Source organism: Anopheles coluzzii, chromosome 3, assembly GCF_943734685.1.
Source record: "Anopheles coluzzii chromosome 3, AcolN3, whole genome shotgun sequence".
Taxonomy (NCBI): domain Eukaryota; kingdom Metazoa; phylum Arthropoda; class Insecta; order Diptera; family Culicidae; genus Anopheles; species Anopheles coluzzii.
Window position 1 is genome coordinate 10,362,682 of NC_064671.1, and position 27,939 is coordinate 10,390,620.

Below are 27,939 nucleotides of genomic sequence, written 5' to 3' on the forward strand. Positions count from 1 at the left end.
TAGCGGACGGCAAGGGGAAGAGAGAGAGAGAGAGCGAGGTAGCGTACATTGCTTGTTATACTGATTGGTTTTTGAATTAGTTATTAATTGTGTGTTAGTTTTTACATTGACACGCGCGCTATCATCATTAGTGGCAACGAGGTTTATTCAAAACAAATACATATTTATATGTGTGTGTGTGTGTACATGGCAATTAGTCTGTTAATATCACACAATCGATTGGTTAAGTATACCGCAATGAGGAGGGTTATATGATTCTATCCCTACTGTACGGTTCATAAGTATCCTTTAAGGCATTTCCAACAAGAATCAAACCAGATACTGCAACCGTCTTTGCCTATTGCAATTTCTCATTTCTCATTGATTAATTTTCCCACAAAGATGACACGACAAACAACACTAAATTCTGGTTGCTCCGGTAGTTTAGTGTATCGGGTGGGTGGAATAGTGTGAGGTGGTGAGATGTGATTGTGAAATGCAGTTGTTGCTAAACAACACTTTTACTACCTTCAACGTGCTGCATTAACTACAAACATACTTTCCACTAAATGATACAGGTTCAAAATGGTGAAAATAAATACACACAAAGCAACTATCTACGTAAGCGAACATCTAAACGGGCGTAAACTAGTACGTAAATTAAAACTAAAATCTAATATAAAGCGCTTGCACATAAACACCAAGCAAGCAATCAGTCACACAACATCACGAGATTAATCCTTGGCAGTCCTTGTGATGATCCCAGCATCGATCTGCATTCGCTTGTGTGACTGATTGTCGCTTGTTTGGCACAACAAAACAGGAAATGGGGGGGATATTTTGCCAGCTTAATTAACAACGAGGGGGTAAAGGACTACCAGGGGGAACACCACAAAATACGCACAAAAAAACCGTGCGGCAAAACAAAACCCGGAACGGTTCCGGTAATACTTACTGGTCGGGACTCTGGTCGGTATCACTTTCCTCGATCTCTGTCTTGTTACGTCTTTTTTCGCATATTAAAATAATCGCACACAGTAAAACAACTTCCACAATAATACCCAGGAAAACGTAAAGTGCCGCATATTTTCCTAAAATTACAGTTCAAAAACAGGGATTAGTTCGCTGCACAAGCAGGTGATTTGCTTCGTCACTATAGTATTACCTCTTACTCTAACGGTGATCAGAACCTGTGCCGGTTTGCCCGTAAACTCGGTGGCATTGTTTCGTGCCTCGCAGGTATAGTCGGCGTAGTCGTCTAGCTTTATGCTATCGATGATAAGCTTCGCGTTCTCGACGCCCCTCTCGTCCTCCTCCAGCACGATGTGATCTGTCGACGCGTTGTAAGTATTGTTGCCTTAAAAGAGAGAAAATAATTAATCACAGTGCGTGTGTATTGAATAAAATATGTACAATATAATGCTACCAAACCCGCCCAGCCATTGGCAACAAAATTCCCTTTAAACAGGACAACCAGCCCCGTACGCCTTCCCGTGTACTTTCTCATCTAAACGCCGGTGTGTGTATAACAATAAGCTCTAAATTGAACAAATATTAAAACACTAACAGACAAACCAACCCCGCCCCGGCATCCTTCACTCACATTCTGCCACAATGGGTGGAGCGACAGTGTGAGCAAGAGTGAGCGTTCCTTCTCGCCCGCGGATCCGTGCTGATCCTGTGGAATTTCGTCCCGTATTATGTTTCACCTTCAAGCATAGCGCACCGCACCGCCCGCACCGTTTGAACGGTGGACCGAGCGATAATGGAACGATTGCACACTTGTCTAGCTGCTAGTCACGTAATGCTGGAATCACCACGCGCAGCACTGAACACGAGCGTGTGTGTGTGTGTGAGTGTGTGTGTATGCGGCGGACGACAAGAAGAAGTGGTCCTAGGCAAAAGCGCCCCCGAAGGGCGAAGAGCGATTTACTCGCGAGTCACCGACGAGTGCAACACCACTTCGGCGTGTGCTCGACAACGATGGGGGGTCTTTCGATGCACGCCAGCAGCACGACCCCCTCTCAGGTTCGTCTTCCAAGTTTGTCGCTCGCACGCCCAAGGCCACAGTAAAGGAAAAAACAGGGAACGCCAACCGGAAAGAGAAACAAAAGTCCATTAGAGACAGCTTCTCGGGTCGCGCAGGTGGATGGTGTAGGGGAGAAAGAAAAGTCTCCCCCCTGCTGGACGGAAAAGTTTGTCCAGTGTCTTGCCTCTTGCCACACATACACACACACACACACTCGTCCCATGTAAGTGGTTGTGTGCGCTGGGGAGCGCGCGTGGGTGAAAAAACTGCCTTCGACCGGAAAAAGGTATACATAAGCGTGTGCGTGTGTGCGTATGTGTTGAAGTAGTTCAGCTACAGGAAACGGGCCAGCTTTGGTGTCGGCCAGGGATAATTGTCAGCTGGAAAGAGTCCCGAGACGTTTGGGTTCGGGAGCATGGGTTCGATCAATTTGTGCTTTTAGCCCGAACATGCAGACACACACACAGAGCAACACACTGTAGGCCTTGCGGGCTTAGCCGTAATTTCTCTCGTTTCGCCCATATCGTTGACAGACGTTCATTTAGAAACATCTCTTAGAAAAAGAAGAGAAACAAAAAAACATCCACCTTGCACCTGCCAGAGAACGGATAAGACGTTTCGTGTTGCTTGCCGGGACCGTTTAAAGAAGCCTTGGAGAAATCGGTAAAGATAGCTGTAATGTAAGCAGCACAACAACAACAAAAAGACGCCGCTTGGGTAAGACCCTTTAGTCTCTCTCTCTCTCTCTTTCACTGACAGTGATTATTCTAAGCAGCTCGTGCTTCACTCGGTGCTGCCCCACCACCGTCGGCCGTGTATATTGCAAGCACCCCGGCGGGGTGGTGACGGCGCCCGGGGTGAAGCAATTTAATTTATGCTTAAAAGATTGCGTGACACCATAAGGTGCTTTGGCTGTTAGTGGAGCTGTCGGTCTTAAATCACGCAAAACGGAAAACTGCTTCCTTCCGCGACACCTGTTTTCTTGCGCTTCCTTCGTGCGGCAATAAATACTGCGCGGAAAGAAGCAGCGATGGAGCAGCCGGGATCTTTGCGCTATGGATTACACCAATTTCGCTGTACGGGGAATAGGTGAAACAATTCCCACTGCACACCAAACATCCAACAAGTGGGGGGGTCTAGGAATAGTGTGTAAAACGGTTTTTACATCACGCCACACGTCCGAACATGCTCAGCAGCAGCTCCTTACATCCTCTGGACAGTGTGCTTGTAATAAATATTTACTCGATGCCCGTGTATGCGATCCATTGTTTACACGCCAAAGACTGCCCCCGTTACAAGCACATACACCAAGGAAGGGAGGGCACACACATAGTGTGCAGATGTAGTTAAATTTAACCTTTTCGCCCAATAAACAAAGCTGCATTTTTTGGGAATTTTTTGGAGGTTGATTAACGTTGGTTTTGTTTAACGGTTCGCGAAACGGGAACGTACGACGGCGTTTAAAGGTCAGTTTCACGCGAAGGGAAGGCAAGTGTCCGTCATGTCTACAGGCAACATAAATTCGATCGGGATTTTACGACTCGCAGCGTTTTTGTTTTGTTTAGTTGGCAACTGTAACCACGCCGTATGTATGTTCCCGTCAATCATCTGAAGTCGAGTCGTCGCATCCCCTGTCAGCAGCGAGACCGAGCGTACACACATTCCCACAGTCTGCTGCGACGGGATGAACTACCACCATCGCTGGCAGTCGTAACCAGTTTTGTTTGTTTATTCAATTGATTAATGTTAATCGATGGATGTCGATTCGATCAACCTCCTGTCCCCCTATCGAACCCTTCGATTGGTCCCGCGTGAACATTATTTTCGATGGTCCGATGTGTCGTCGTGTTTCGCCTCATCTTTAATTTATATCAATTTATGGGCTGTTTTTAATTTCTTCAAAAATAAATCGTTTCCGGTGTTTTGGTTTTGCTGGCGTAGATGGAATGTGATTTTAATGGAGTTGAATTCGGCCACAAAACAAACAATACACTTAAAAGATTATTTTATTTGTGCAAGACGACAGCCCCACCCCTACATGCTGCTTCCAGACAGAGCATATCAAAAACATATCAAGGCCAAAGCGTACGTACCGGACGACCCGTTAGCAGCGTGTCGTTGCCAGCCAAAACGTCCGATCAGAATGCAAATGTGGAACACCACCAAAGGATGCAGCACAACGGTTGGAAGGAAAAAATGGAAAATCACACACACACACACACACATACGGGGGAGGTGACATCGTCTGCGAGAGGACGGGCCACACCGAGTCGGTATTAAAAATAAATTTTAAATTAAGCTGATAATGCTTAAGAACGGGGTAGGATATCTATATTGTTCCCTGCTATTAATAGACCCCCAGTGGGATATTTTCGTACAGCGGCTTACCGCGGTCAGCCCCCACGCGGCTTTCTGCCCAAAACCCCCGTCGTGTGGAGCACCTGGCTGTGGCCGATATTGTTGCCAAAGCACGATGAGGATGATTTCTTCCCACCTCGTGCACCACAGACTAGCCAGCAAGCAGTGATCACAACGAAAGGTCCGAACGGTATACGTAGCCGTTTAATGTAGCGCCAAGGAGCGCGTTGGACGTCGAGAAAACCCCGGGAGGCGAAGAGAGGGGGCTTTTTTGCTTCTCCCTCTCCAGCATAAAAATAGCGACAATATCATGCTTTCAAGGTGAAACTAAAAGAAGAGTGGGCCGCCGATGGTTCCTGACGGGTTGCTGTTTGCTTTTTTTTTTCTTCAAATGGGAGCAACCCACCCTCGTGTCCACAGTTGTGTGTGTGTTTTAGAGCAGGCAAGAATATTTTCATTCCAATAATGTGCGGCCATCCTTTCTCTTCGTAGGACGCTATTGTAAAGCCCCTACTCTGCCTTCTTTTCCGACTGGCATGATATTGGCGCTGACTATTACTGAACTGGAACGTAGAGTGTATAGAAAACTTGTGGAGCAACGCGTACCACCGTCCGGTTTGAATGGCAAAAGTAAAGTGCTCGCCTAATGGGCATTGTGCTTGTCGGCGCTTCTTCGGTTTTGGTTTTGTTGCTATCCTTTACTGTTAAACAAAAGCGCTACTGTTGTTACTGTTCGCCGCATCCCTCCGTACTCACCAACTGTCCAGGTGATTTTAGGATCCGTTCCGTAAGCTATACAGTGCAGCGTCAACCGTTCGCCCTCCACTATGTTAGTTTTGCCTATTTCTGTGCTTTCAAATTTAACAACAACATTAGCTGAAATGAAGAAGTGGGAAAAAAGCGAATTAGAATAGGATTATTTATTTCCGATTTTCTCGATTGCATTCCGATTGCGACACATTATGCTTACCAACTACGTTAAAACTTTTCGATACACCCAATTGTGGTACGCTACACGTGTACTGTCCGGCATCCGTTTCCAGTGCCCGACTGATGACGAACTTTCGCTCGGCCGCCAGTATCTTAAAGCGGTCTTTTAGCGATTCGACCTCACTTACGTTCTTACCGTCTTTTGCCCTGTGAAGAAGAGAGAGAGAGAGAGAGGTTAAAAACATGTATTAAAATTTCGCACAAACATAAACGTAGTGAAGCTAAAACGAATGATGAAAAGCATGAAAAAAAAACGTTGATATGATTTATAATAAAAAATCAAATTCCCATTTTGAGCTCTGGTTTACGTCAACAAGCCCGGTTTTGTTTATCGTTTCTGTGCTTTGCCTTTTTTTTCCCTTCACTACAAGGCGAACACACCGGAGTGCGTCATCGAGTGGCTCCGCCCTGTGGCACTAAACCACAGGGGGGGTAAGTAGAAGTACTTAAGCTGCTAACGCTCTTCGGCCTTCGGCAGAGGCTTCCAAATTAGCATCGAAACTTGCTCCCATCTCCCCAACCCCAAAAGCAGCGCCCAAAGTTTTGTCAATTTTCGTCATTCTAACAATCCACCTACCGCCACCACGAATAAATTAATCGTATCTCTCTCGTGTAGTTTCGCAAAAAAAAAGAAAAGAAAAAGCCATCATGAACAATTACACACCGTGCAGAGCACGAAACTTGACGAAACGCGTGCCTTAAAAGCATGTGAAACAACGTCCACTCGGGTTATAATGCGTCATCGTGTCGCGTGTAACTGTTTCCATCGTCACCTGACACTCCTCAGCGAGGGGAGGGGGGGGGGGGATGATGGTGCGCCCGGTGATGGTGGCAGTATTTAGGTCAAAAGTTGTTCTTACAACAACCGGGACGTTTTGGGGGATGTCTCGTGTCGTGGGCGCACTGCCGAAGACACCTTTCGCTTGTCTTTGCGGGCTCTTGAAGGATGGCTTCAGAGAAAGCAAGAAAGGGAGTGGGAGTGTGTGTGTGTGTGCGCGAACGCAGCGTAATGTCAGAAGCCATTCGTGCGAGCAAAAATCATTCATCCCTTAAGGGTGGATGGATGGGTGGGTGCAGGTTTCTGCTCGTTCCCCCCAACCACAGCCACATGCTAAATAACACACACACACACACACACTAACTGACACTGACGTCAGCAGTTTTTGTGTTTCACTCCACAACAGCCAGGCAGCGGAGGAGTGTTAATGAGATGTTTATTTTGCACGGTATTGTGTTTGTGTCGGTGTGTCTTTGAATGGGAGGTTTGTGTTGCTTGGGAGTTTTGAGCAACAAAAAACAGCAAAATAACCAAAAAAAACAATGTTGCAAGATCGCCCCAAAGAGTTTGCAAAACCGCGATGGAGGCGCCCAGTGGATGGTGTGAATTTAAATTTGACATTTTCCAAAAACACACACACACACACACACACGCCGATTTTGCCAATGCATTTTTCATTCTGATCAACACGCTAACGCACATGTTTGTTATCTTTGAAGAAAATAGTAAATATTTAAAGTAAAGGAATAAAAAAACGCTCCCAAACAACTGGAGGAATGTCATGGCACAAAGCCACGCCACGGGCCGGCACACACAAAAAGAGACAGTAGCAAGGTCACCCCGACGACGTCAGTCGCTTTGGAAAGAAAGAGATTTGTGTCAAGAAAAGAGAATCATCCCTTTTGCTTCGTGGCGGGCATTATAGCATGAGCATGAACCGCGTCGTGGGGGAGCGAATCCTTTCGGAATGAAAAATCGATAATTTGACAAAACCGAAATGAATGACACAAGGCACAAGGGGGGGGGGGGGGGGGGTGTTGGTGGTACGAGAATGGAGCAGCAGCCAACCGACGGAGAGGAAAAACGTTGAGAAGAAAAGGGTGGCAGCAACACTCTCCACGGTGCTGTGCGCGCCTCTTGCGATCTTAAACGTTGTGATGTGAAAGAAAAACGCAGAGATGGATTGATAAATATTAATGGTAGCTGGGGTTTGTTTCTTTTTTTGTTTGTTTCTTCTCCTTCTTTCTACCACAGCGCGCGGATATCAAGTGACCTCGAGTGACGGGGTGCGCGAAGACAAATTATGGAAAAAAGCACCACAATAGAAAAAAGGGTTTGGCGGCAGAGTGGTAAAGGTAAGTACTTTCGAACGAAAGGATGGAGGGAAAATATATATATCGTACGCCAAAGCGAAGAGCATTATTTTTGTCCCACGGCGACTCGTCAACAAGCGTAAATTAATTGACCCACATAGAGCGAAGGCGAATGGAAGCGTTTCGGCTATCTCTGCTGCGACGATCGATTGGATTGGTTTTACTGTATTGGAATGGTTTTAAATGTTTTCTAAAGCAAATTCATTTGCTTTTTGTTCATTGAGGCCCTTCATTGAGCAAATTCATTGAGGCCCTTGTTTCATAATTCTAATTGATTTCTAATTGGAATGTGGATAAACAATTCAATATTAAAAAAAAAAGCGTGAAAAGCATCATCAATACATCTCACTGTATTAATTAAAAGGTTTAATGCATAGAACACTTACCAACTTAACTCAAAATTTCCTTCCTGTGTAATGTTACAACCGAGCGTCAATGCTTTTGCTATATCGAATATTTTTAAACTAGTGCTGGCTTGGTCGTAGTTAGGCAGCAGTACATCTGTAAAGAGAAAGGGGGGTGGGGGGAAAAGTGGGGCGGTAGGATAAAACACGGAAAGTTATTAATCGGTTGCACACATCAAAACGCAGTGCATTGCGCTAGGGGCAGTTACGAGCTATATAATAAAAGCATTAAACGTTAGAAACGAGGGGGAGGTGGGGGGATGGAGTTTGTGCTCGGGTCCCGGATGGCAGGAAGACCAGAAAGGAAGCAGGCTCTACAAGCCTAATGCCACACCGGGAACACACCGAGCAGAGCAGAGGAAATAGTGAAACCGGAAACAGGAAAGCGTGATAACAGAGAGAAAGATAGAGAAAAAGAGAAAGACAGAGAGAGAGAGAGCGAGTATAAAGAACAGTTTTGTGCTACAACAGGCGGAAATGGGTTGTTTAACTGGGTGGGAGGGAAAAAGAACGTTGATAAAGTGAATGAAAAAATTTGAATTTTGAAAAGTAAAAGAAGAAGAAGAAGAAGAAAAAAGAAGAAGAAGAAGAAGAAGAAGAAGAAGAAGAAGAAGAAGAAGAAGAAGAAAAGGAAGCAGGAAGGAAATACCTAACAATATATAAAACAACAGGAACAACGAACAAGAAGGAAGTGAAAGAGAAATGCATCGAGAATGCAACTATATGTGGATAAAGAAAGACTAAAAAAAGGAACAAAATGGATGAATAAAAAAACATAGAAAATCAAATAATATATAAAAATATAAAAAATTGTATTGCCAAGCTGCGTTTCGTACAAAAAATCAACTAAAAGTAAGATAAAACCAACATAGCAACATCGAGTAATAACATCTTTTCTTATATATTGAGTGAAAACACACTCGCTAACTGGCTTTTCTGCTTTAAGAGACTAGCGAAAACAATCGAAAAAGCTACGAGTAAACACAAGAAACGTTCCATCTTTCTGTTCCAACTCTTATACTGTGGCAACGTGAATACGCATTGAATAACATTCTAAACTTCCCTAAAATCCCCCGCCCATCTGCTCCACAAACCACTTCTCCTCATGACCCCCCTTTATTCCTCTCCAGGTTCATCCGTCCCACCGAGTCCCGCCGCCCAGTCCAACGGAAGATAATAATATCTGTTCGGAGGGCGAAATTCTCGCGAGACCGAAATTGAGTCGTCACAATTTGGTACGCTTTCCACGGAATAGACCCTCTCCTCCCCTCCCCAATCCCCTCAAATTATACAAGCGCCCGGCCGGTGTGTCGTCCCCATGCCAAAAAGCATCCCCATTGCTCCCCAGTTCCACCCCCCCCTAGGTGATGAAGAAGTGGGCGCTCGTTCGCGCGCTCTGAGTGGTAAAAGGTTTTCCTTTCGCTTTTTCACTGTCTTGGCAAGTTATTGAAGGGGGGGGGGGGGGGGGGAGTAAATTTGGAGCTGCTGGGTAAAGCAAACTCCTAGCGCGCACCTGTTCCATTCCATCTTCGTCGTTATTTGACTGATCTACCACCACCCTCTGCGCGCGTGTTCTTGGATGAGTTAACCTGTCCTCCTTTCTCACTAGACGATGACACTGCTGCCGATGCTGCTGCTGCTGCTGCCGCCGGCCGCCCCAACACACACTACGAGACACGGGGACGGAGGAGAGGGGCTCGTGGAAAAACGGGGTGGACAATAATAAAAACAGCTACTCTCCAAAAACAGGTTAGAGTTTAGTGCACGGCACGAGCAGGAAGGAGGAGAGTAAGGGGAGGCGGACGTGATGCAAATAGTGGATGAGAGCGAGAAAAGATACGTGACACGTAAGGTATTCGGTGTGTCTATAGGGCAGCGGGGAATGGAATGGTTGTTCTACACAAACACACACAGACACGGCGACCACAAAGCTATCTCCTTCTGGCCATCCCCATCCCCCTTGGAGGTAACGACGAACGCACCAGTCAGTGTGTGTGCGCAGGAAAGAGAGAGAGAGAGAGAGAGAGAGAGAGAGAGAGAGAGAGAGAGAGAGAGAGGGAGAGAGAGAAGGAAATGAAGCTTGCTGGGAGGAAAAGTGTTGGTGGAAAACCAGAAATGCCATGATTATTTAATGAAAACCGCAGTCATCTGGCTTTTAATTTCATGCGCCGCGCGACGAAAGATCCACCCCAACCACCAACCGTTCCTCTCCAATCTCCGATTCTCCCCACGCCATTAGACGGTCAGAGCGGCACCAACAACAAGTCAGGGCGGCGGAAAATCTGAGCCCGATGGTACGCGTATACACAGCAGTAGGCGTTGCGCGCACAATATATTAAACGGGCGAGAGAGTGACAGAGAGAGAGAAAGAGCACTGGTGTGTTGGAGGAGGGGGGGGGGGAGTGATGGGAGGTCGGTTCATGCCTGTCTGATATTTATAAAATTAATAAATATTTAATTTGCCGTTGTTTACACTCACTAGTCCCCGTCCCCCGTGTGCGTGTGCAGGAGCAGGAGCAACGGGATGATTTGAAGCAACGAGTGTGTGCGCGTGTGTGTGTGTGTCGGTAGGTGGGTAGATGCTGAATTTTGGCATGGTTTTTGGCATCGGCCACTAGAAACGGACGATCGCTGGCAGTTTCGGAGAGATTGTAGATTAGTTCTGCTGCTGGCGGGAAGGAAGCAAGCAACATGCAGGAGGTGCGCGTTCCGGCTATTTGCAAGGCAACACACACACACGCATGCATATTTTCCAACAAGCACATGGCGGAGCACAACCTTTTCCAACCGGGAGGAGAAAAAAAGGTGAGATTTTTATAGTTCCCCCCAGTAGAGTAACTTTTATAATCTCATAACGAAAATTTCCTCATTTACTGAAGGTTTCGTACCCCAATCGTAGCCCAAAACTGCTTGAAGTTCTCTTCCTCCTGGAGGTGAAACACCAAAAAACAAGTGGAGCATTTAATATTGGTCTGTTTTGGGCTGCATCATGTGTGTATGTGTGTGTGTATACCTTCCGGGGAGGGTAACGGCAGAGTTTTGAAAAGCAAAAACAGCAGCACCACACCACAAAATGAGCAGTTTGTGGAGGAAAAGCGAACGGAATAGCTTTACCTCCTGAGGTTTGCAACAATAACACACACACACACACACATACTCATATACTCCGGGGGTATTCGGTGCAGTGTGGCCAATAAAAACGAACCCTGTTTCATTTATTACCTTCCCACACAGCAGCAGGATGGCCTGGGACCGAGATGTGATAGTAAATGGTAAATATTTGCATTCTATCCGGGGGGCGGAGGACGATGAGGACGACCAGGTCGCTCTTTTCGCTTTCGTGATGCCGATGCATCGTTTATAGTGTTCAATCGAACAGGGTCTGGGGTCTACACTAGTGATGGGAAAACGCAGGTTTTCGTCGGAATCGATTCCTGCTAGTTCCGAAGTTTTTTGGAATTGATTCCGGATAGTAGGTCGATTCCAGAATTTACTTGAATTGATTCCGGAATTGGTTCCGCAATTGGTTCTAGAATAGGAATCGGCTCCGGAATTGGTTCCAGAATCGGAATCGGATATGGATTCGGAATTGGCTCCGGAATTGGCTCCGGATTCGGCTCCGGAATTGGTTTCGGAATCAGAATCGGATATAGATTCGGCTTCGGAATTGGATCCGGATTCGGCTCTGGATTCGGCTCCGGAATTGGTTCCGGAATTGGTTCCGGAATTGGCTCCGGAATTGGCTCCGGAATTGGCTCCGGAATTGGCTCCGGAATTGGTTACGGAATTGGCTTCAGAATTGGTTCCGGAATCGGAATCGGCTTCGAAAGCGGAATCAGCTCCAGAATCGGAATCGGCTCCGGAATCAGAACCAATTTCAGAATCGGTATCGGGTCCGGAATCCGAATTGGCTCCGAAAACAGATACGGCTTAGAAATCGGAGTCAGTTTCGGCATCTCCATTAGAATAGGCGTTTGGGTCCTACGTATTGATAACCGCAAAGAATCCAAATTTACTTGTAAACGAACCATTCTCATGGAGATTCCCAGATCAATTTCGCTTCTGAAACTTCTTATTTCAATTCAATAACTGATTCTCATTCCGAAGCTAATTCCAATTCGAGAGTAAATTCTGATTCCGTGTCCGGAGCAAATTGCAATTCCCAGGTCGATTCCGATTCTGATTCCGGAGCCGATTCCAGATTTGGAGTTGACTCTGGAATCGAAACTGGAATCAGAATCCATTCCAGCTACGGAATCGCCTCGAGAATTGAATCCAAACACGGAATCGAAATCAGGTAAGTCCGATTCCGAGCTCCCACCACTAGTCTACACACAGGGGATGGTGACAAGTTTACACGGTATCTCGAGGCCATATCGGTTCTGGCATGGTCACCGTCCAAACCCACCCGATCGGTGAGTGTAGCTTTACAAATCAAACAATTAAACAAGAGCGGATATCGGTGGTGTACAACGGTGCTGGGTAGAGAACTTGCTGCGCGCGCGCTTTTCTGCCCAACGAGTACACAATTACGGTTGTGGGGCGTTGTTGTTTGGCCGTATCGGAATGTGCATGAGCAAAGGGAAGCGAAGGGCTATTAGAGAGCATCATGCTACAAAAAAAATGACAAAAGCAATTTAATTGGCCAATGTATGAAAGTTTCGCCTTGATGTAGGCAATTCGCATCACAAACAAAGCGCCTAGAGGCATGCAAACTGCGCGACAAAACTTCTTTATTACGCTTCTAGAAACTTTTTTTCACATTTTTGCATTGAAAAGTGTTATTTAAAGAGAATTCAACTCAAACATGAATTGCTTTAATGTCTCTGCTTCAGTTGAAGGCAGCCAAAAAATTCCAACAACCATACGTCAGACAGTTTTACCCACAGCTCTGGTTACAAAACTAACGACCACCTTCACGGGGGAGCATCTCCGTGTACCAAATTATTACCCGTGCAGCAAATAGAAAGAAAGTCCCAACCGCGATCGCAGCGAAGGTAACACGATCGCGCACAGTTTCTTTCTTCTTTGCCACCAAAAAAACACATCAAAGACGACCTACCCCAAAAAAGCCGGCCTCTGCTCTGGAAGAACGTTCGCTCGCACGCCTGACTTCGTCTGACGGTTCTCGGCCCTGCCGGTGTTTCGGTCAGCCTACGCCAGATGTGTTCGGTTTGGTATAGAAAAATTGTTTCCCTTGCAAAACGCGAACTATTTACCAGGCGATGATGTGCGGGCGGCGTGTGGATGGTGGCGGATCGGAGGATAACCGCCTGTTTATGTTCCGCCCGATGTTCATCACACATATTGAGTTGCCTTTTTTTGTAACACCTACACCACAAGAAACGCGCGGTTGTAGTCATCCTAAAACGTAAAGCTAACCTTCGCCAATTCTTTACTTCTGACCATTTTGTTAGGACTGTTTGAGGGTTACTTTTTTACCTGCTGTATGGTGCCCCACTCGATTTGCTTGCAAACTGTAGCAAACCACAAACAGCGCGTTTACCTTCAAGTGCACTCTACATTCCAACAGCCATTCCCCTTATTACTAACCCAGTCATAAGCGATTTTCCACTTCATCGATCACTTTGGCACACCTGTGCGGCGTTTGGCACGACAGCCAGTGCCTCACGGCGTAATTAAATCGCCGGAAAGGAAATTATTGTGCGCACTTTATGTGCAACAGAGTGCACGCGACACTGGAGGACCCGAACAGTGCACGCAAAGGGCGGCCGAACCCCTGTTCTTAAATGAGTTATAATATGCTTTTGAGCGCGCCTTTAAAGTGCGTGCCGATATCGCCCTTCCTCTGCGGCCACTCGAAAGGACAGCAGCAGCAGCAGCACAAAACCACACTTTGTGTCCCGATTTGTGCCCGTAGACCGGAAGACGCGTGTTGCACCACGTATATAGAAAGAAAGTTATGGTGCAGCACACACCCCGGCACTAATAATTATGAACCCCAAGGGGGTGTGTTTTCTTCTCACCCCGTCGTGCAGAGTCGAGCGTGTGTCACACAACGACCGAGTGCCTGCTTTCGATGGCGTTCCTGTTCTGTCAAGCGCTGCCTGCCCCGTGTATGTTGTGCCGTGAGGATAGCGTTCCGGGGGCTTTGGCGTGCACTGGGTGTGTGTGTGTTCGCGTGGAGCGTGTGCTGACCTAATTATGCTAATGTTTTGCACACAGGACGCGCACGTAACGTAAGAGCCACAAGGGGGACTCGCGTCCGTGCCTCCAGGATTGCCTGACAGCCAGGCATTGATTTTGCGCTGCTTTTCGATTCAACAGGTACCACCACCACCACGTACGTACCAGGTGTGCGGAGGACACTGAAGAGTTTGGAGTACCTGGCCGCGTGAGTGTGTGTGTGCCAGTGTGTTTTGTGAACTGACTGATTTTCCCATGAGCGTTATCCTTCGCATTTTGTCGCCTCTTCGTTCCGCGGTGTGTGTGTTTGTGTGTGCACGGGGCGCTTAACAGACACCAGGGGTTTTTGCATAACCTCTCTTCTTCCCGACTATGTACTCTCTTGCTAGTGAAAGAGATACAGACAGGACAGCCGTGCCTTTACGTCCGTATGAAGAGTCCCGGGCAGCAGTGCAAGCAAATAAACGAACAGCACACAACGAACCCGGCGGCTCTCGCGTACCGAATCAGGTGTGTTGTGCACAAACGGTTGCCCCAAGGAACTCGCCCCCTCCCCCCTTCCCACGCTGCGTGTCATCGCGGTACAACCTCCGTGTGCGTGCGTTTCCACGACACTATGCTAATGAACACACAAATTGATTCACGGGCCGGAAAATTGTCATTTTCCGGAACCTGATGAATGTCTGTGTGAGTGAGTGTGTGTGTGTGTGTGTGTTGCACCAGGAAACAGTACGGCTTGCAGGCCGCCCAAGTCGGTGGCACACACGCACACACATCCACACAGGTTTATCGCGAAAATTGCTTTATAAAATATTAATATTTAAAGAAGGAGAGAAAAAAAACCATACACTAGCATAAATAACAGACGGGAAAAATGAAACTGCAAGCCGGCAATGCCGAATATTTCCGACACAGCTTGTTTTACGCGCAAGAAGAAAAGAAATATTAGGAAGAAAGAAACGGCAACGGAGGTATAGAAGGTATAGGGAAACAAAAACAAGTGAAAATAAAACGCTTTCTCAAAACAAAATCAAACAAACCTGACCTGGGGCGGGGGTAGGGAAAACATAGTTTATTGTTTCGTTAAAATAATTTAAAAAAAAGCTAAAACTAGACCTAAGTTTGAGCCTTTACATACAACGGCGAGCTTAGCTATTTGTCTGCTAGGTACAAGAATATTCTCAACGCGCGAAAAGTTAAAACCAAAAAGTGGGCTCCACATCTTCGGAACCATACTGAAGCTGGGAAAAGCGATAGAAAAAGTTCTTAAATCTGCCCGGTAAATTAGCTTGATTAGATGAACATCAATGTAGCGAAAGCAGTATCAACATTAACAAAGCCGAACAGAAGACAAACAGAACACGGAAAGATAACATACATACAAAACATGACTAATTAAAAGGTAAAAAAAACATGGGAGGAGAGCTGCTGCGCTTTTATCTGCTGATGAAATTAAATGTAAATAGTAAATGGGAACGAAAAAAGCGAACGAAAACGCTGAATTGGTTTCTGAAAGGGATTTATATTCATTCAATTTTGAAGAAGAAAAAAAAAGGAAAAAAGGAAAGTTGTTTCCATTTCTTCTCCTTCCCGAAATGAAATGATTTCTGCGCGCCGAGAACCGAGACCGAACTGTTTCATACACAAAAAAAGACGTCCGTCCGTAGAGAGCAATAATACAAATTAGGATTTTGCTAGCTTGCGGCTGCTGAATGCAAATTAAGCTCGCTTTACAGCTCGGCGGTCCTCGGCGGTTGTTGGCCCCGCACGCGGTTCGTCGCTTGCGCGAAGTTGAATGCGAAGTTTTTAATGGTGGCTGTTCCGTGAAAAGAACACCCCATCACCGGTCGGGGAAAGGTTGCATTTGGGTGAATTTCTGTTTTTTTTAAGGATGACGAATGCTATTTGATGCATTAAAAACCAACCAACAGCATCCAAAAACGACAAGCAATACAGAAAAAGGATGGATTTGGGTGAACAAAATGTGTGTAACAGTTCCTCTTCTCATGCCCAACACACAAACACACAGGCCAACAGCTCCGAGATTAAATACAAACGAGATATGCACTAGTCTATTTAAATCAAAGGACTCATATGTATAGCAGCACGCCGTAATTAGAGTAAAAAAATAGTGAATTTAAATTAACATGAAAAAACACGAACAAGTAAAAACGAGATAAAAATGGAATTAGATGATATACAAGATGATAAAAAAACCAAAACCATGGCTTTTTATATGAAGGATTTGTAGGGTGGGAGGCTTCTACCAGGTTGGATGTAACAAGGAGAAAAGAACAAACTGGCTATAACAGGAAAAATGTAGCAACAAACACACTCGAAACGGAAACAGTTAAAATTTGGTAAACAAAAAAGCATGTACTAAAACTAAACATCTGCTCCTGTTCGTTCTCTATCGCTCTCTCTCTCTCTCTCTCTCTAGGCGCATCGATCGACAATAACAGTAACGAACAAATTTTAGCACTAAGCGATTGTTGTCGGGTGAACGAAATATATTGCTTTTTTGGGTTTAATTTGGCACCCCTTTTCGACCTTTCCGTTTTCCCCTTGGTGGAAAGAGAAAAAAGGTTGGTTTTTTTTATATGGCGGGGCAAAACTGTAGCAGAAAAAAGAACTTTTCTAGCACTAGCAGTACGCAAACACAATGCGAACGTAACACGATGCAGCGTATATAGATATATAAAAAAACACAGGCTACACGTTCGTACTAAACGGAAACCATTTTTGTTCGATTTTTTGTTATTTTTTTTAACTGGTCCAATGGGTTTTCAAAATGGTTGTCGCCCAAAAATTTAGCGGGGGAAAAAACGATAACTTTTTGGGGGAGAGAAATTCTTGTATCCTCACCGGCAGCCGCGATGGTGGTCGTCGTGGGCGGAGCCGCCGTTGTGGTGGTGGTGCTCGTAGTGGTAGTAGTTGTGATGGTAGTAGTACTAGCAGTGGTTGTAGTAGTAGAAGTAGTGGCCGTTAAAGTGGTTGCCATCTTTGCTGCGGTCGACGACGAGGACGACGAGCTACCGTGATGTTCGTGATGGTGATGGTGATGGTTGTGGTGCACTGTATTATCCTGCTCCAGTGGTGGAGCGACGCTGGTGAGGAGCATCACACTGCCACCGTCTTTCGAAACGGCTCCGGTCAACATCGGCCCAACGGTACTGACGGCCAGGGAAAACCCACTCGAGCCGTTGCTCAGCATGGCCTCCCGGGTGGGCAGTATGGGCAACAGGGCGGACGAAGGCTGCTTGCGGAGCGTCGCCAGCTCCTCCAGGCTGTCCACCAGGATGATCCCGTTGATGTCGCTCTTGTTCTGGATCAACCGGTCGATGTTCTCGTCCTCGAGCGAGATAGCCTTGCTTTCGATAACGATTTCCGTATCGGGTTCAATGAGGTCCTCGGCGTGATCCGCATCGGTACCGGTGGTATCGAGATCTAGGCCTTCGCGCGCCTCCGCCACATCCGCGCCACCAATCATCTTCTCTTGCTCATCTTCATCCTCTTCTCGCGTTTCCACCGGTACGTGTACTCTTCCGGCGCTGGAGTGCTGCTTCTTTGAACCTTTGCCCATCATCGGTGAAGCACCCCGGTGGTCGGTGTTGTGCAGCACCGGAGCGAAATCCCGATCCAAATCTTCCACCTGCGTCTGTTCCAGCAGCCCGTTCTGGTCGATCGTGGTCGTCTTTTGGCTGACGAACCGTTTCGAGTCATCTTTGCCCATCGCCGGGCTGGAGTGGTCGGGCTGCTTCTCCCCGGTGGCTGTATGGTGTCGATGGCCCTGCCCCGCCTGCTGCCTGTGATGGTGTGGACTGTGCCCGCCTTTCGGGGACTCCCGATCGCGTTCGTGTTCCCGCGGCAGTTCCTCGTCCACGATGGGCGGTCCCGGAGCGAGCGCTACCGCCGTCGTGAAGTGATGATGCTCGATGGGCTGCTGCAGGGGCGCCACGAGCGTCGATTTCACCGTGCTCAACAGTACCTGCATCTCGTCGCGGCCCCTTGAAGGACCCGGTACGGCGGCGGCAGCAGCAACAGCCCCATGACCGAGCAGCGTACCGTTCCGGTACACGTACAGCTGGTGGTAGTTTTTGTACAGCGCGTTGCACTGATACCGGCCCTGGTGCTTCGGCAGGGCGCGCTGGACGCTGATCGATGCTTCGATTTTGTCTCGATTTCCTTCAAAGGGTTTTTTTGTTGCGTTTTTGGCCAGCCATGCATATGCAAGAGAAAAATGCTCGATCAAACGATTTTGGCGACAAGATTTGGGCTTAAAACCTACGCCCGCTGCTAATGTTTGCTGCTGAGTGAATGAGTGTGACTGGGAGAGCGACAACTGTGGCGCGTGTGTGCTAATAGCGTACAAGCGAAACCTATTGAGTGGCGTTTAATTCCGATGCTTAACAGCTCTTCACGTGCTGAATTTCATAATGATAATACTTCAACCTATACAAAATGAATGAACCTAGACAACGTCTTATTGGACACGCTTCTCCCTCGTCAGATGAAGTGTGTCATGAAATGTCTAGCATGCAATCTACTTCTGTTTTCGTTACAGTTACGCACCTACTTCGGATCGAACCTCTTAAGCAACGTGTGCGTCTTTTGATCTAAACTTATCCTCTTCCTGTGTGCCTTTTATGCTGTTTAACTTCTGGTGTCAAATTATTATTTTAGCACCAAAAAACTAGCAGCCACGTGGCAGAAACGACAAAAAAAAACAGACAAGACCTTACTCCAAAACGGAAACAACCGATAGCCCGGGCAGTAATTGATGGTCGCGCGTTTGTGTCGTCTTTCCCCCCGGAACGTGTGTGTGTGTGTTTGAAACGACAGCAGCGGAAACGCGGAACGGTCAGTGTTGGAAGAAACCCGTCAAAGTATTTTTTCCACTTTTCCGCTCTCTCACGCGTGTTCACTATATTTTTGACAGCTAGACATAGCTTAGAAGCGTTTGAAGAAGCGTTTGTGTGTTCGGGGAATGTTTTTTTTTTTTTGTGCGTCCTCTTTCCTAGACATTTTACTGTCGATATCCATCACACACGTTCCGTTGACACACACACCACACCCGGGCATAACGGATATGTTCAATTAGCCGATTTTTTTTAAGCAATACGGCCGAAACCGTTCCTACTGAATACAAAAAAATAGCCGATTTAGAATCTATTTGTGTGTGTGAGTGCATTGTGGCAGCTACAGTTTTTTCCTCTCTCGCTCTATTTCTAGCCAATGGTGCAGGCACGGAATGAAATGTTTCAAGAAAAGCATTTTTTTATAATTCTTGTGAGCGATGAAGTGGGATGAAGTGAGAAGTACCACCCTTGTGCCTTTTAATGCATTTTTATAGCTTTACTAATACGCTTATGTTCAACTACAACCCTGGCGATGCTTATTTTGAGCATTTAATTCCTCGCCTTCTCTTGCTCACTTGCTTCTTACACATATTTATATGCGGCTTCTTACTCGCCAAATGATATATTCTACGATGGGCAACAGCGTTTTGTCTTTATTGCATTGCTGGATGATATGTACGAACATGTGTGTGTGTTCTCGTGTATGTATAAACGGCCCCCGCAAACGTATCCCTGTTTACCTGCGATGCCCATCTCACTCTCGATGTAGCTGTGCTCATCCTTGCCGTGGCGGATGTTGCTGTGCTTCCGGATCGGTTCGCCGTCCTTGTGCCACTCGACCGGGTTGGCGATGCTGATGATGCACGAGATCGAGAACGGCTTCCCGACCTCGACCTGCGAGTCACCGTAATAGATCACTTGGTACAGATTGTTCAGATCCCGCTTGTGTGCACCTTTTTGTTTTTTTTTTGTTTTGTTTTTTGTTTACGTTCATTTTCGTTCCGTTTTTACCGACCGTATCACGACAGCGCCACAAACCCCCCAGGAACGGAAGCAGCCATTCGGTTAAAGAGGAGGTAAGGTAAGGTAAGGAGTAGTATAAATAATCACAAGCTTAACAATCAGACACGCTGGTTTACACAGCACACGCGGATAATAACTGTACAGCGGCATATTTGTTTGATTTAAATTATAAAAAAACGACACCGAAAACAAAACCAAAATGGTTTACAACAACAAAAAAAACAACGGAGAAAACAATAGAGAGAAGGCAACCACCATTGTTTGATTTTAACGATAAAAATACACACCAACAAAATAAAAGAGAGAAACCAAAACAGGGGGTTTGAACGATTAATTGGTGCAAATAATATGAGCAAAATATATATTGTTCGTTTTTTTTTGCATGAAACAACGATACATGAGTTTATGGCACGAAATATGAGATGATTTTCTCGTTTTTTTTTCACCCTACGTACTACAACCCCTTTTTCAATGAGCACTATATACAGGGTTTTCCAGGAGTTTTCATAACTGTGGGACAAATTATTGATTTTTTCTTACGTGAAAAGAACTTTATGCAATGCGAATTGGACTCTATAGCATCCTTGTTTTGACAAATCCAACAGGAATTTCCAATGAAACTGTCCTAATAGGGCGCCATAGAGTCCAATTTCCAACATTTGAATTTCACTTCCCAAAGTGAACATTCCCAAACATTCCCAAGAAATAGTCGGGGAAGTGACTCACAAACATGAAAACCCCTGGAAAACCCTCTAATAAACTACCCTAGCCGAACTACTTCTCCCCATTGTACTGTAGCGTAGCGCCTAGCAATGGGAAACGATTTTTGTTGTTGATTTTCTTAAGAAAAATGGCAATGAAATAACTCAATTGCACGATCTCGCAATCACACGCAAACCGGCTTTATTAATTTGATTCCTACTAATTACCATTCAACGGCTAGAAGGAGGGGGAGGGACAAGCAGCAACAAATGCGCGTTACGGGGGATTGGATTTTGGGATACGTTTCTGTGCCATTGTTAGGGGCGGGGGTTGTACGGCACACTGTTTGGAGCGACTTTTACCCTCCTCACACAACAAACGGCAACACCACACATTTAAAAGCGTACAACAGCGATTCCAGAAAAATGGGATGAAAATTCCACCGGAACACGACGAACATTCTTCTCGGCAGAGCACACAAATAAAATGCTTTTCAAAGTAAAAGAGTTATTGCATTTGTACATTGTTACGCCTTACCCAACCCCTTTCGCTTTCTTTTAGCCAGAGTTGCTCTCGGAGACGCTCTTGCTGCGATAAAATGCCACACAAGAAACGAGCAAACCATGCCACACACCCCCACGTAGGTGTGTGAGTATGATTGTGTGTGTCAGTTCATTTCATTTAAGTTAGCAAATTATGTAACCAACATAGGCCAGGGATGAAACATAACAGAATGCCTCACCCCCCCCCCCCCCCTCACCTTATATTCCTTTCTTCCGTTGAAAGCAGGAGAATATTTTCATTCCCTTTGTTGCTGTGATAGCGAATACACAGCATGAATGCCTACACCACCCAAGCGACCCGATGTGCCCCTCCAACGGAAAGAACATTCTTCGTCTGCAACGAAAACTTTTATCACACCTGATGCCCCTTTGCCGCCCTTCTACCAACCCGTTTTGAATCGGATGCCCTTTCCTTGTTTCGCTTTTCCCGCCTTTTGCGCCTCGCTGTGACGGAAACGAGAAGGAGGAGAGTTTGAACCGTCGGCGAAAAGGGCATCCGTGTGCGACGGGCGATACACAGGTACACACACAAATTGCAGGCTCCTGTCTGCTTTTCCCACGTAGGCTCCCCCCTTCTTGCACGGTACAAACTATTTCGTAACAGTGGGCGGAAAGTTTTAACTAACTCCGAGACGGCGAATGTGGCCAAAGCAATGATACAGGGTGTTGGCATGACGGGGTTTGTGTTCGGGAAGGGGTAGTCAAGCTCAACGTGCCAGCAGAACGGATGCTGCTGGGGGATCGTTCCGATTTTGCTAGTCTTGTTTCGAAAACGAAGTCGTCTTGTCGTTTGGGGGAAGGAAAAGCTGCCAGCGAAAGCAAAGGGATCGAAAACACACGCCAACGTTACGGTGTAATAAATGTGAAGCTGTCAGAAACAGTTTCCATTGTCTGTTGTTTACTGGAATGTATTTGCGATTGTGTGTTGACATGCTCACGAGTCACTAATGTCATGTGGAATGCACCAAAAAAAACCAAGTGACCGCACGCGGAACAATTTTGCACCCAGGTGGGGAAAATAAAATCATTTTGCAGCGCTTACCAACCGCTGAACACAATGCCGGGTGGAGTAGAAACGGCTTTTTCCAACAGTTTTAGCGCGAAACGTTTGCTCCTTCTGCTTTCTACACTGTCAAGTGCAAAACCGAAGGACACACAGTGAAGAGCGGGGGCACTGCAAGGCATAACCCCGTGAGTAAGCAGTTCTTCGATTATGGGATAACCCGCAGGATCAAGCACAGTTGGGATGAAAGTTCCGCCGAGCACTGCCGAGCGGAGTGAAAGACCGGGCGGCTCCATCGAAGTGCAAAATCTTTCCATTGTTTCTCCGCCGTCCGCCATGACGGGGTACAGGAAACCATTTCCAAGATGATGGTTGTGTCGATCGGGTCCCGTAATATGGGGGAGGTGGATGATATCAAAATTCACCTTTAGAACAATCGTTTTCCGACCGCTATTTCTAGCACTAGGGACGGCCTAGGAACCTAGGGACGGTTGCAAAGGAAGCTGTCAGCAATGTTTGCCGGATGTTGGAGAATGCGGAGGGAAGGTAGGGAAGGAAAAACAGCAACATCGCCCGCTGGCAAAACTACCATTACTATTCCGACCGAATCGAGCTAAAGGCATAGGCATAGAGAGGCTTAGCGGATGGGCAGGCAAAAGTTTATCGGGAAAGTTGCTCCTCTGCTTGCTCGGAGTTCCGATCATCAGCCAGCAGAGCGCTACTGGTGGATTTGATGCTGTCTCTTTGCTGGCTAGTGTGTCAAACGAATCGGAATTTTGTTCGCTAGTGCTGCAGCGAGGCTTTGTGGCAAGGAAACCCACCAACGGTGAATAAATGTGCGAAAATTTTGATTGATTATCTCGTAAGTAATGGAACAACACACCATGCCATTGCGGAAAGTTTCCGGTCGGAGAGCGGACAAAACTTATGCTTACTTGTACGACGTGTGTGTGTATGTGCTTGTCTGATCTCTACTGAAGAACGATTTTTGCACAAGCAGCAAGAATTAAGTCTAGCTTCAACAAGGCTGAAGAAGCTCGGCTGAAGTGGATTTATTTATTCAGTTTTGCACGCTTTATGTTGCAACGACTGCGAGGAGAGGGTTGGGAAAATGAGGGGGAAAAACCACAACAACAAGAAAATAAGATCTTCTAAGGCACTTTTCTCTTCACTCGCCGGACACTTCTCCCGCATACGAAAGTTTAATGGCAGCTTTTTGCTTGAGCAGTTTGAAAAGATTGATTTTTGTGATAGGACACGTTCTGGAGTGGCTTTCCCTCTCTCTCTCTCTCTCTCTCTCTCTTTATCTCCCTCCTTCGTGTGATTGTGTGCAGTGAGGGAGGCACACATTTTCAACAACACCTTAATTTGCTTCGGTGCCTCACGGAAGCGCACCGGAACACGCAAACACGAAGAGACAGAGCCCGGGCGTAGAAAAGTTGCTTAATTTGAATTTTAAATTTTCAATCCATTCATAGGACCGGTTTGTGTGTATGTGTGTTTGCGTTTATTTTTTGCTGTAGCTGCAGGGAAGGGAAAAAAGGAAGCATAAATGGGCAAAATATGTCAGCCCATCTCACACATTCCTACCCTTCCAATCCAGTGGGTACCACACCATCCTACCATACAAACAGAGAGAAGCTTTGCGGCGTGTTTGGAAGCTAATTGTGTTGCCTTTTAAGTTGCTTTCGTTACCTTGAGTTTGTATTTTAAGATTGATTTTCTTCCTGCTTTCCAAAACCGCATATGCAAATAGTTTCAAAGGATGATTTCTGGACTTTTTTTCCCGAAAAACATTTTCAGTGAACATCACCACTCTCCCGAGGCGAGTTTGGGAATCTATTTGCAGCCGAGCTTGCAGAAGCCGAGTAGCGTACCATTTGACCACCGAGCCGAACGATTGAAAAGATGTAAATAACACACAAAAACCACTAGGGTCTTGCTTTGCGGTCTTCGTTAATTCCAAAAAAGTTACTTTTTTGCATAAAGTTTATACACTTCTTTCATTAATAAAGTATTTAAAATTAACAACAAAAGAAACTGTGCTCCAAAAAAATCCACACACGCGAACAATCATTCAAAATGCTCGTGATTTTGCCGAACTAATTTGTTTATAAATCGAGCATAATTAAGACAGACTGCACGTCCATCGCTCTCTGCGCGCACGTGTGTGTGTTAATTTGTGCTGTCGTTTTGAAATCTTTTCGATCGATGCTGGTTTGTTCAACTGGCCCCACTCGCCCCTTTCTTTCCACTTCCCACTCCCTTCCATGACTATCCCGCTTTTCCCGATAATTGTTTTATAAACACTGCATTCGCACAAGCGCCAACAAAATAAATATAGCTCAAGTTTCGATCTCAAACCCCACAAACACCACCGCAGCTGCGGGAGAAGGAAGGGAAGATGTGAAAGACGATACGGTTTTCCCCGGTCTGGTTTAATTGGCAGATATCTCGGCAGATCGGCCTCGATATTGCATAGCGTTTTTTCATCCCTTTTTTTTTTTCTTCTTAACCCATCATTCGCGCCGATTATTGCCCCGGACCCGTTCAGCTCCCAGCTGGCAGACCACAACACCAGGGGAATTTTGTTATTTTTCGTTGGACTTTTGGGTTCTCCCAATCGAAACACCGCTTCCTTTCGGCGAACCTTCCACCCGCTCCGCCTCACAGCACAACCCGTTCCCCCCCCCCCCCCTGACGATCATCATTCGAACGTGCGAAAAGTCGTTCCGATCGGTTGATTTTAGATAGTGTGTACTGGAGGAAGCCACAACAAACCGCCGTTCGGTTGCGATCGAGAGAGGGCTTTACACACACACACACATACACAGTGCCTGCTACTCTCGAGCACAATTTCAACGCTTAATAGAACCCACCCTCCACTTTCCTTTCCAGGCCAGCCATCGTTAACCTTCTCCTGTGCGGCACCGTTTTTCCCTCCGGTAGCGAACGAATCGGTCGGTCGTGGACCGGGCGAATGAAGCTAAATAATCGATCGAAACAAAATGCCAGATGGCCCTGGGGCGATAAATGGTCCGGAGGATTTTCGCGTGTTGCGCGTTGCCCCCTCCACCTCTTTTTTCCCGGGGACCACTCTCACCCACGCCCGTACGTTTGCTGTTTTCTTTTCCTGCGTTTAAAGCTAATGTGGAAAACGAGCTAAGGAAAAACCCTGCCCCGAGGCCGCAGCTCCGCGCCCTGATTGCTGACTGTATTTTCCCACAATTTTCTACCCAAACACTTGCAGTAACGCGGCCGATACGAGCAAGGGGAGGGGAAAAAAAGGAAAAGCAAAATATACACACACAGTTCGGTTCGGAATGGTCATTCGATCGTTCTTTATCTTCTCGTAAAGACTTTCCCTCTTTTGCTTCCTTTAATATGTGCTCTCTCGCTGTGCATATTATTGTGCTTGTGTTCACTACCAGGACACAAAGCAATGGTTTGAGTGAAACGAAAATAAACTCTTTGCCACGCGGCGTACAACAAAAAGCGACCGGATCGTTACCCGGGTTACATAATTTCAACGATCTGTTCTTACCAGTATCCGGTCACTCCGGTGGCCGGTGGAAATTTTGCGTTTTTCAATCGCAATTTTTATAATCGGACACTTTAATGTGTATGATAAGGATTAGCTCGGGTAAATGGACACTTTAAATTGCCATCAGGCTTCAATGCGTTGAACAATGTAGATTGCAACTTCTCCCTCCCACCACGGACGGTCGAACAATGGTAACAATTTCATTAAAATTCCAGCATTATGTCATACCAATACAGCCAGCCCCCACAACATCACCGAACCGTTCTTCATTACAACACTTCCGTTCTATCGCATCAATCCATGCAATCTGACCCTACTACACGCGCTCGGGAGCATTAAATTCTCATTCAAAGACACGCACACACACACACACACGCACTCACACACTTCCGTCACCTTTCACTTCGTCTTGATGAAATCGCTAATGGTGGAAAATCATGTTAACCAACTGTTCCTTCTGATGTTTGGTGGCGAGAGCATCGCAAAATCGATACCATTGCGTGCACGTGGCTATCACGGTATACTTGTTTCTGTGTACGGGGTTCTGTGTGTGTTTGCTGTTGGTGAGTGCGTGAGCTTCAAGTTAGCAACAAAAGGTTCAGCACACCTCGCACACCAGTGGGCAACACCGCTCCCGGCCCGATGGGAAAGGATAACACAACGCCTCCTCTCTTCGTCGGTAGCAGGAATACACACTCTGTCGATGGATGGATATTGATTGACCTCTGCCTTCAGCAGCAAACGTTCACAGAGGCAGGAGAGAAGAGCAAAGTACAATTGGTTGTTCCTGGGGCGAATTCTGACCCGAACGGAACACATCCCCCCTCCTGTCCCTCACAGCTGGAATGCTAGAATGACAAGCGTATCCATTTTCCACTGTTTGTGTGCGTACTGTGGTCTCAAGATCTGGAGAACGCACACGTTGCGAGCGGAGGAGCGAGAATGTGTGTTGTTTAAACTGTAGACAATTTAATTAAGGTGGTAATTAATTTCAGTCTCCGGTATGTGAAGAACAATGGCGGGGCAACCAGGGCACAGGGGGAGGGGGGCAGGTTGAAAGAGAGATGGTTTCAAATTGAAACCACTGTATCAATGTGCATTGGCATTTTGTTTCAGATGAAGTAGAAAAGTAGTTTGGAAATTCTCGTAGAGGGTTGAGGAGGATCGAGAATTGATCCATGAACCTATGGTATACTAGACAGTACACTTGCTGATTGCTCTTTTCGGCCGAGCGAAGATCAGATGCAAAATAATGCAATAAAAGCTAGAGCTATTGATACATTTGAGATAAACATTATTTTTGGATGTAAAAATCACGAGTAGTGTATTTTTAATGATTATTGATTATTACTTCTTGCATAAAACAGCTTCTTTTCCATTTTTATCGTAAATCTGGATTCACCAGAGCTCACAAAAAAACGGTTTCAATTCATGTCTCCAACGCGACGGTTCATCACAAAGCAAACAATTCCGACACCGTGCTTGAATGCTGTACGAATGTGACCTACCCGTCCCTCCACATCAAAGACGAGCCAGACAGATGACCGACGACAAACCCCCTGTAGGTCCCGCCTTGACCGACACACCACACCGACACATCATATACACCAACTTATATCACGGTTATAAATATATTCGGCAACTCGTGCGTGTGGCTGTATGTCTATGGCGTGCGCTGTTGTCCTCAGTCGTCTGTCTTAAGGCAAGCGGTAACACATAGAACGTCCCCTGCTGTTGTTCAATCGCCACTACACACCGATACGATCCGGTGTCAGCCGCTCTGAAACGGTTGCGGCAGTATATACTTGTGTGAGCCGACAACAGATTATTTGAGGGCAAGAAGATGAAAAATTGGTAAAACGAGATATCTCCACCAGCACCGCCAGAGTCCACCAACCCAGCAGGGAGCAGAGCGGCACACATCAACCGAATCGCTACACCGCGACGTCTTTTCAAGAAAGCCGTTCAAAGCCGTTTTTGAGAAACTAGACGAAAGAATCGCGTTCTAAGCCGGGCAGAAACCCGCGTTTAAGTGGGGGTTGGTGTGTGGGAAGTGTGCTACTGGGTACACACTAGTGCGCCCACCCCCTTCGGTAGGTATTTTCCGCTGTCTGGAAATCCCAAGTTTTAACATCATTTGCCCATTCCAATGGTCTCCCCATGGCCAAAATAATAATAATAATAAAA

The 27,939-nt window shown here is 46.4% G+C and overlaps 1 protein-coding gene across 11 annotated transcripts in view; it reads right to left on the reverse strand.

Moving 5' to 3' along the window:
* LOC120960114 (uncharacterized) overlaps positions 1 to 27,939 on the reverse strand; it is a 69,515-nt gene that overhangs the window by 13,272 nt on the left and 28,304 nt on the right. For all 11 annotated transcript variants that reach the window (XM_049608247.1, XM_049608246.1, XM_049608241.1 and 8 more), the window contains 7 exons: positions 19,658 to 19,870; positions 16,924 to 18,243; positions 7,894 to 8,008; positions 5,337 to 5,503; positions 5,123 to 5,242; positions 1,145 to 1,336; positions 935 to 1,070 (listed from right to left, as the gene is read on the reverse strand). In XM_049608247.1, the coding sequence (XP_049464204.1) occupies positions 935 to 1,070; positions 1,145 to 1,336; positions 5,123 to 5,242; positions 5,337 to 5,503; positions 7,894 to 8,008; positions 16,924 to 18,243; positions 19,658 to 19,870 (2,263 nt within the window). The remainder of the gene's footprint in view (positions 1 to 934; positions 1,071 to 1,144; positions 1,337 to 5,122; positions 5,243 to 5,336; positions 5,504 to 7,893; positions 8,009 to 16,923; positions 18,244 to 19,657; positions 19,871 to 27,939) is intronic.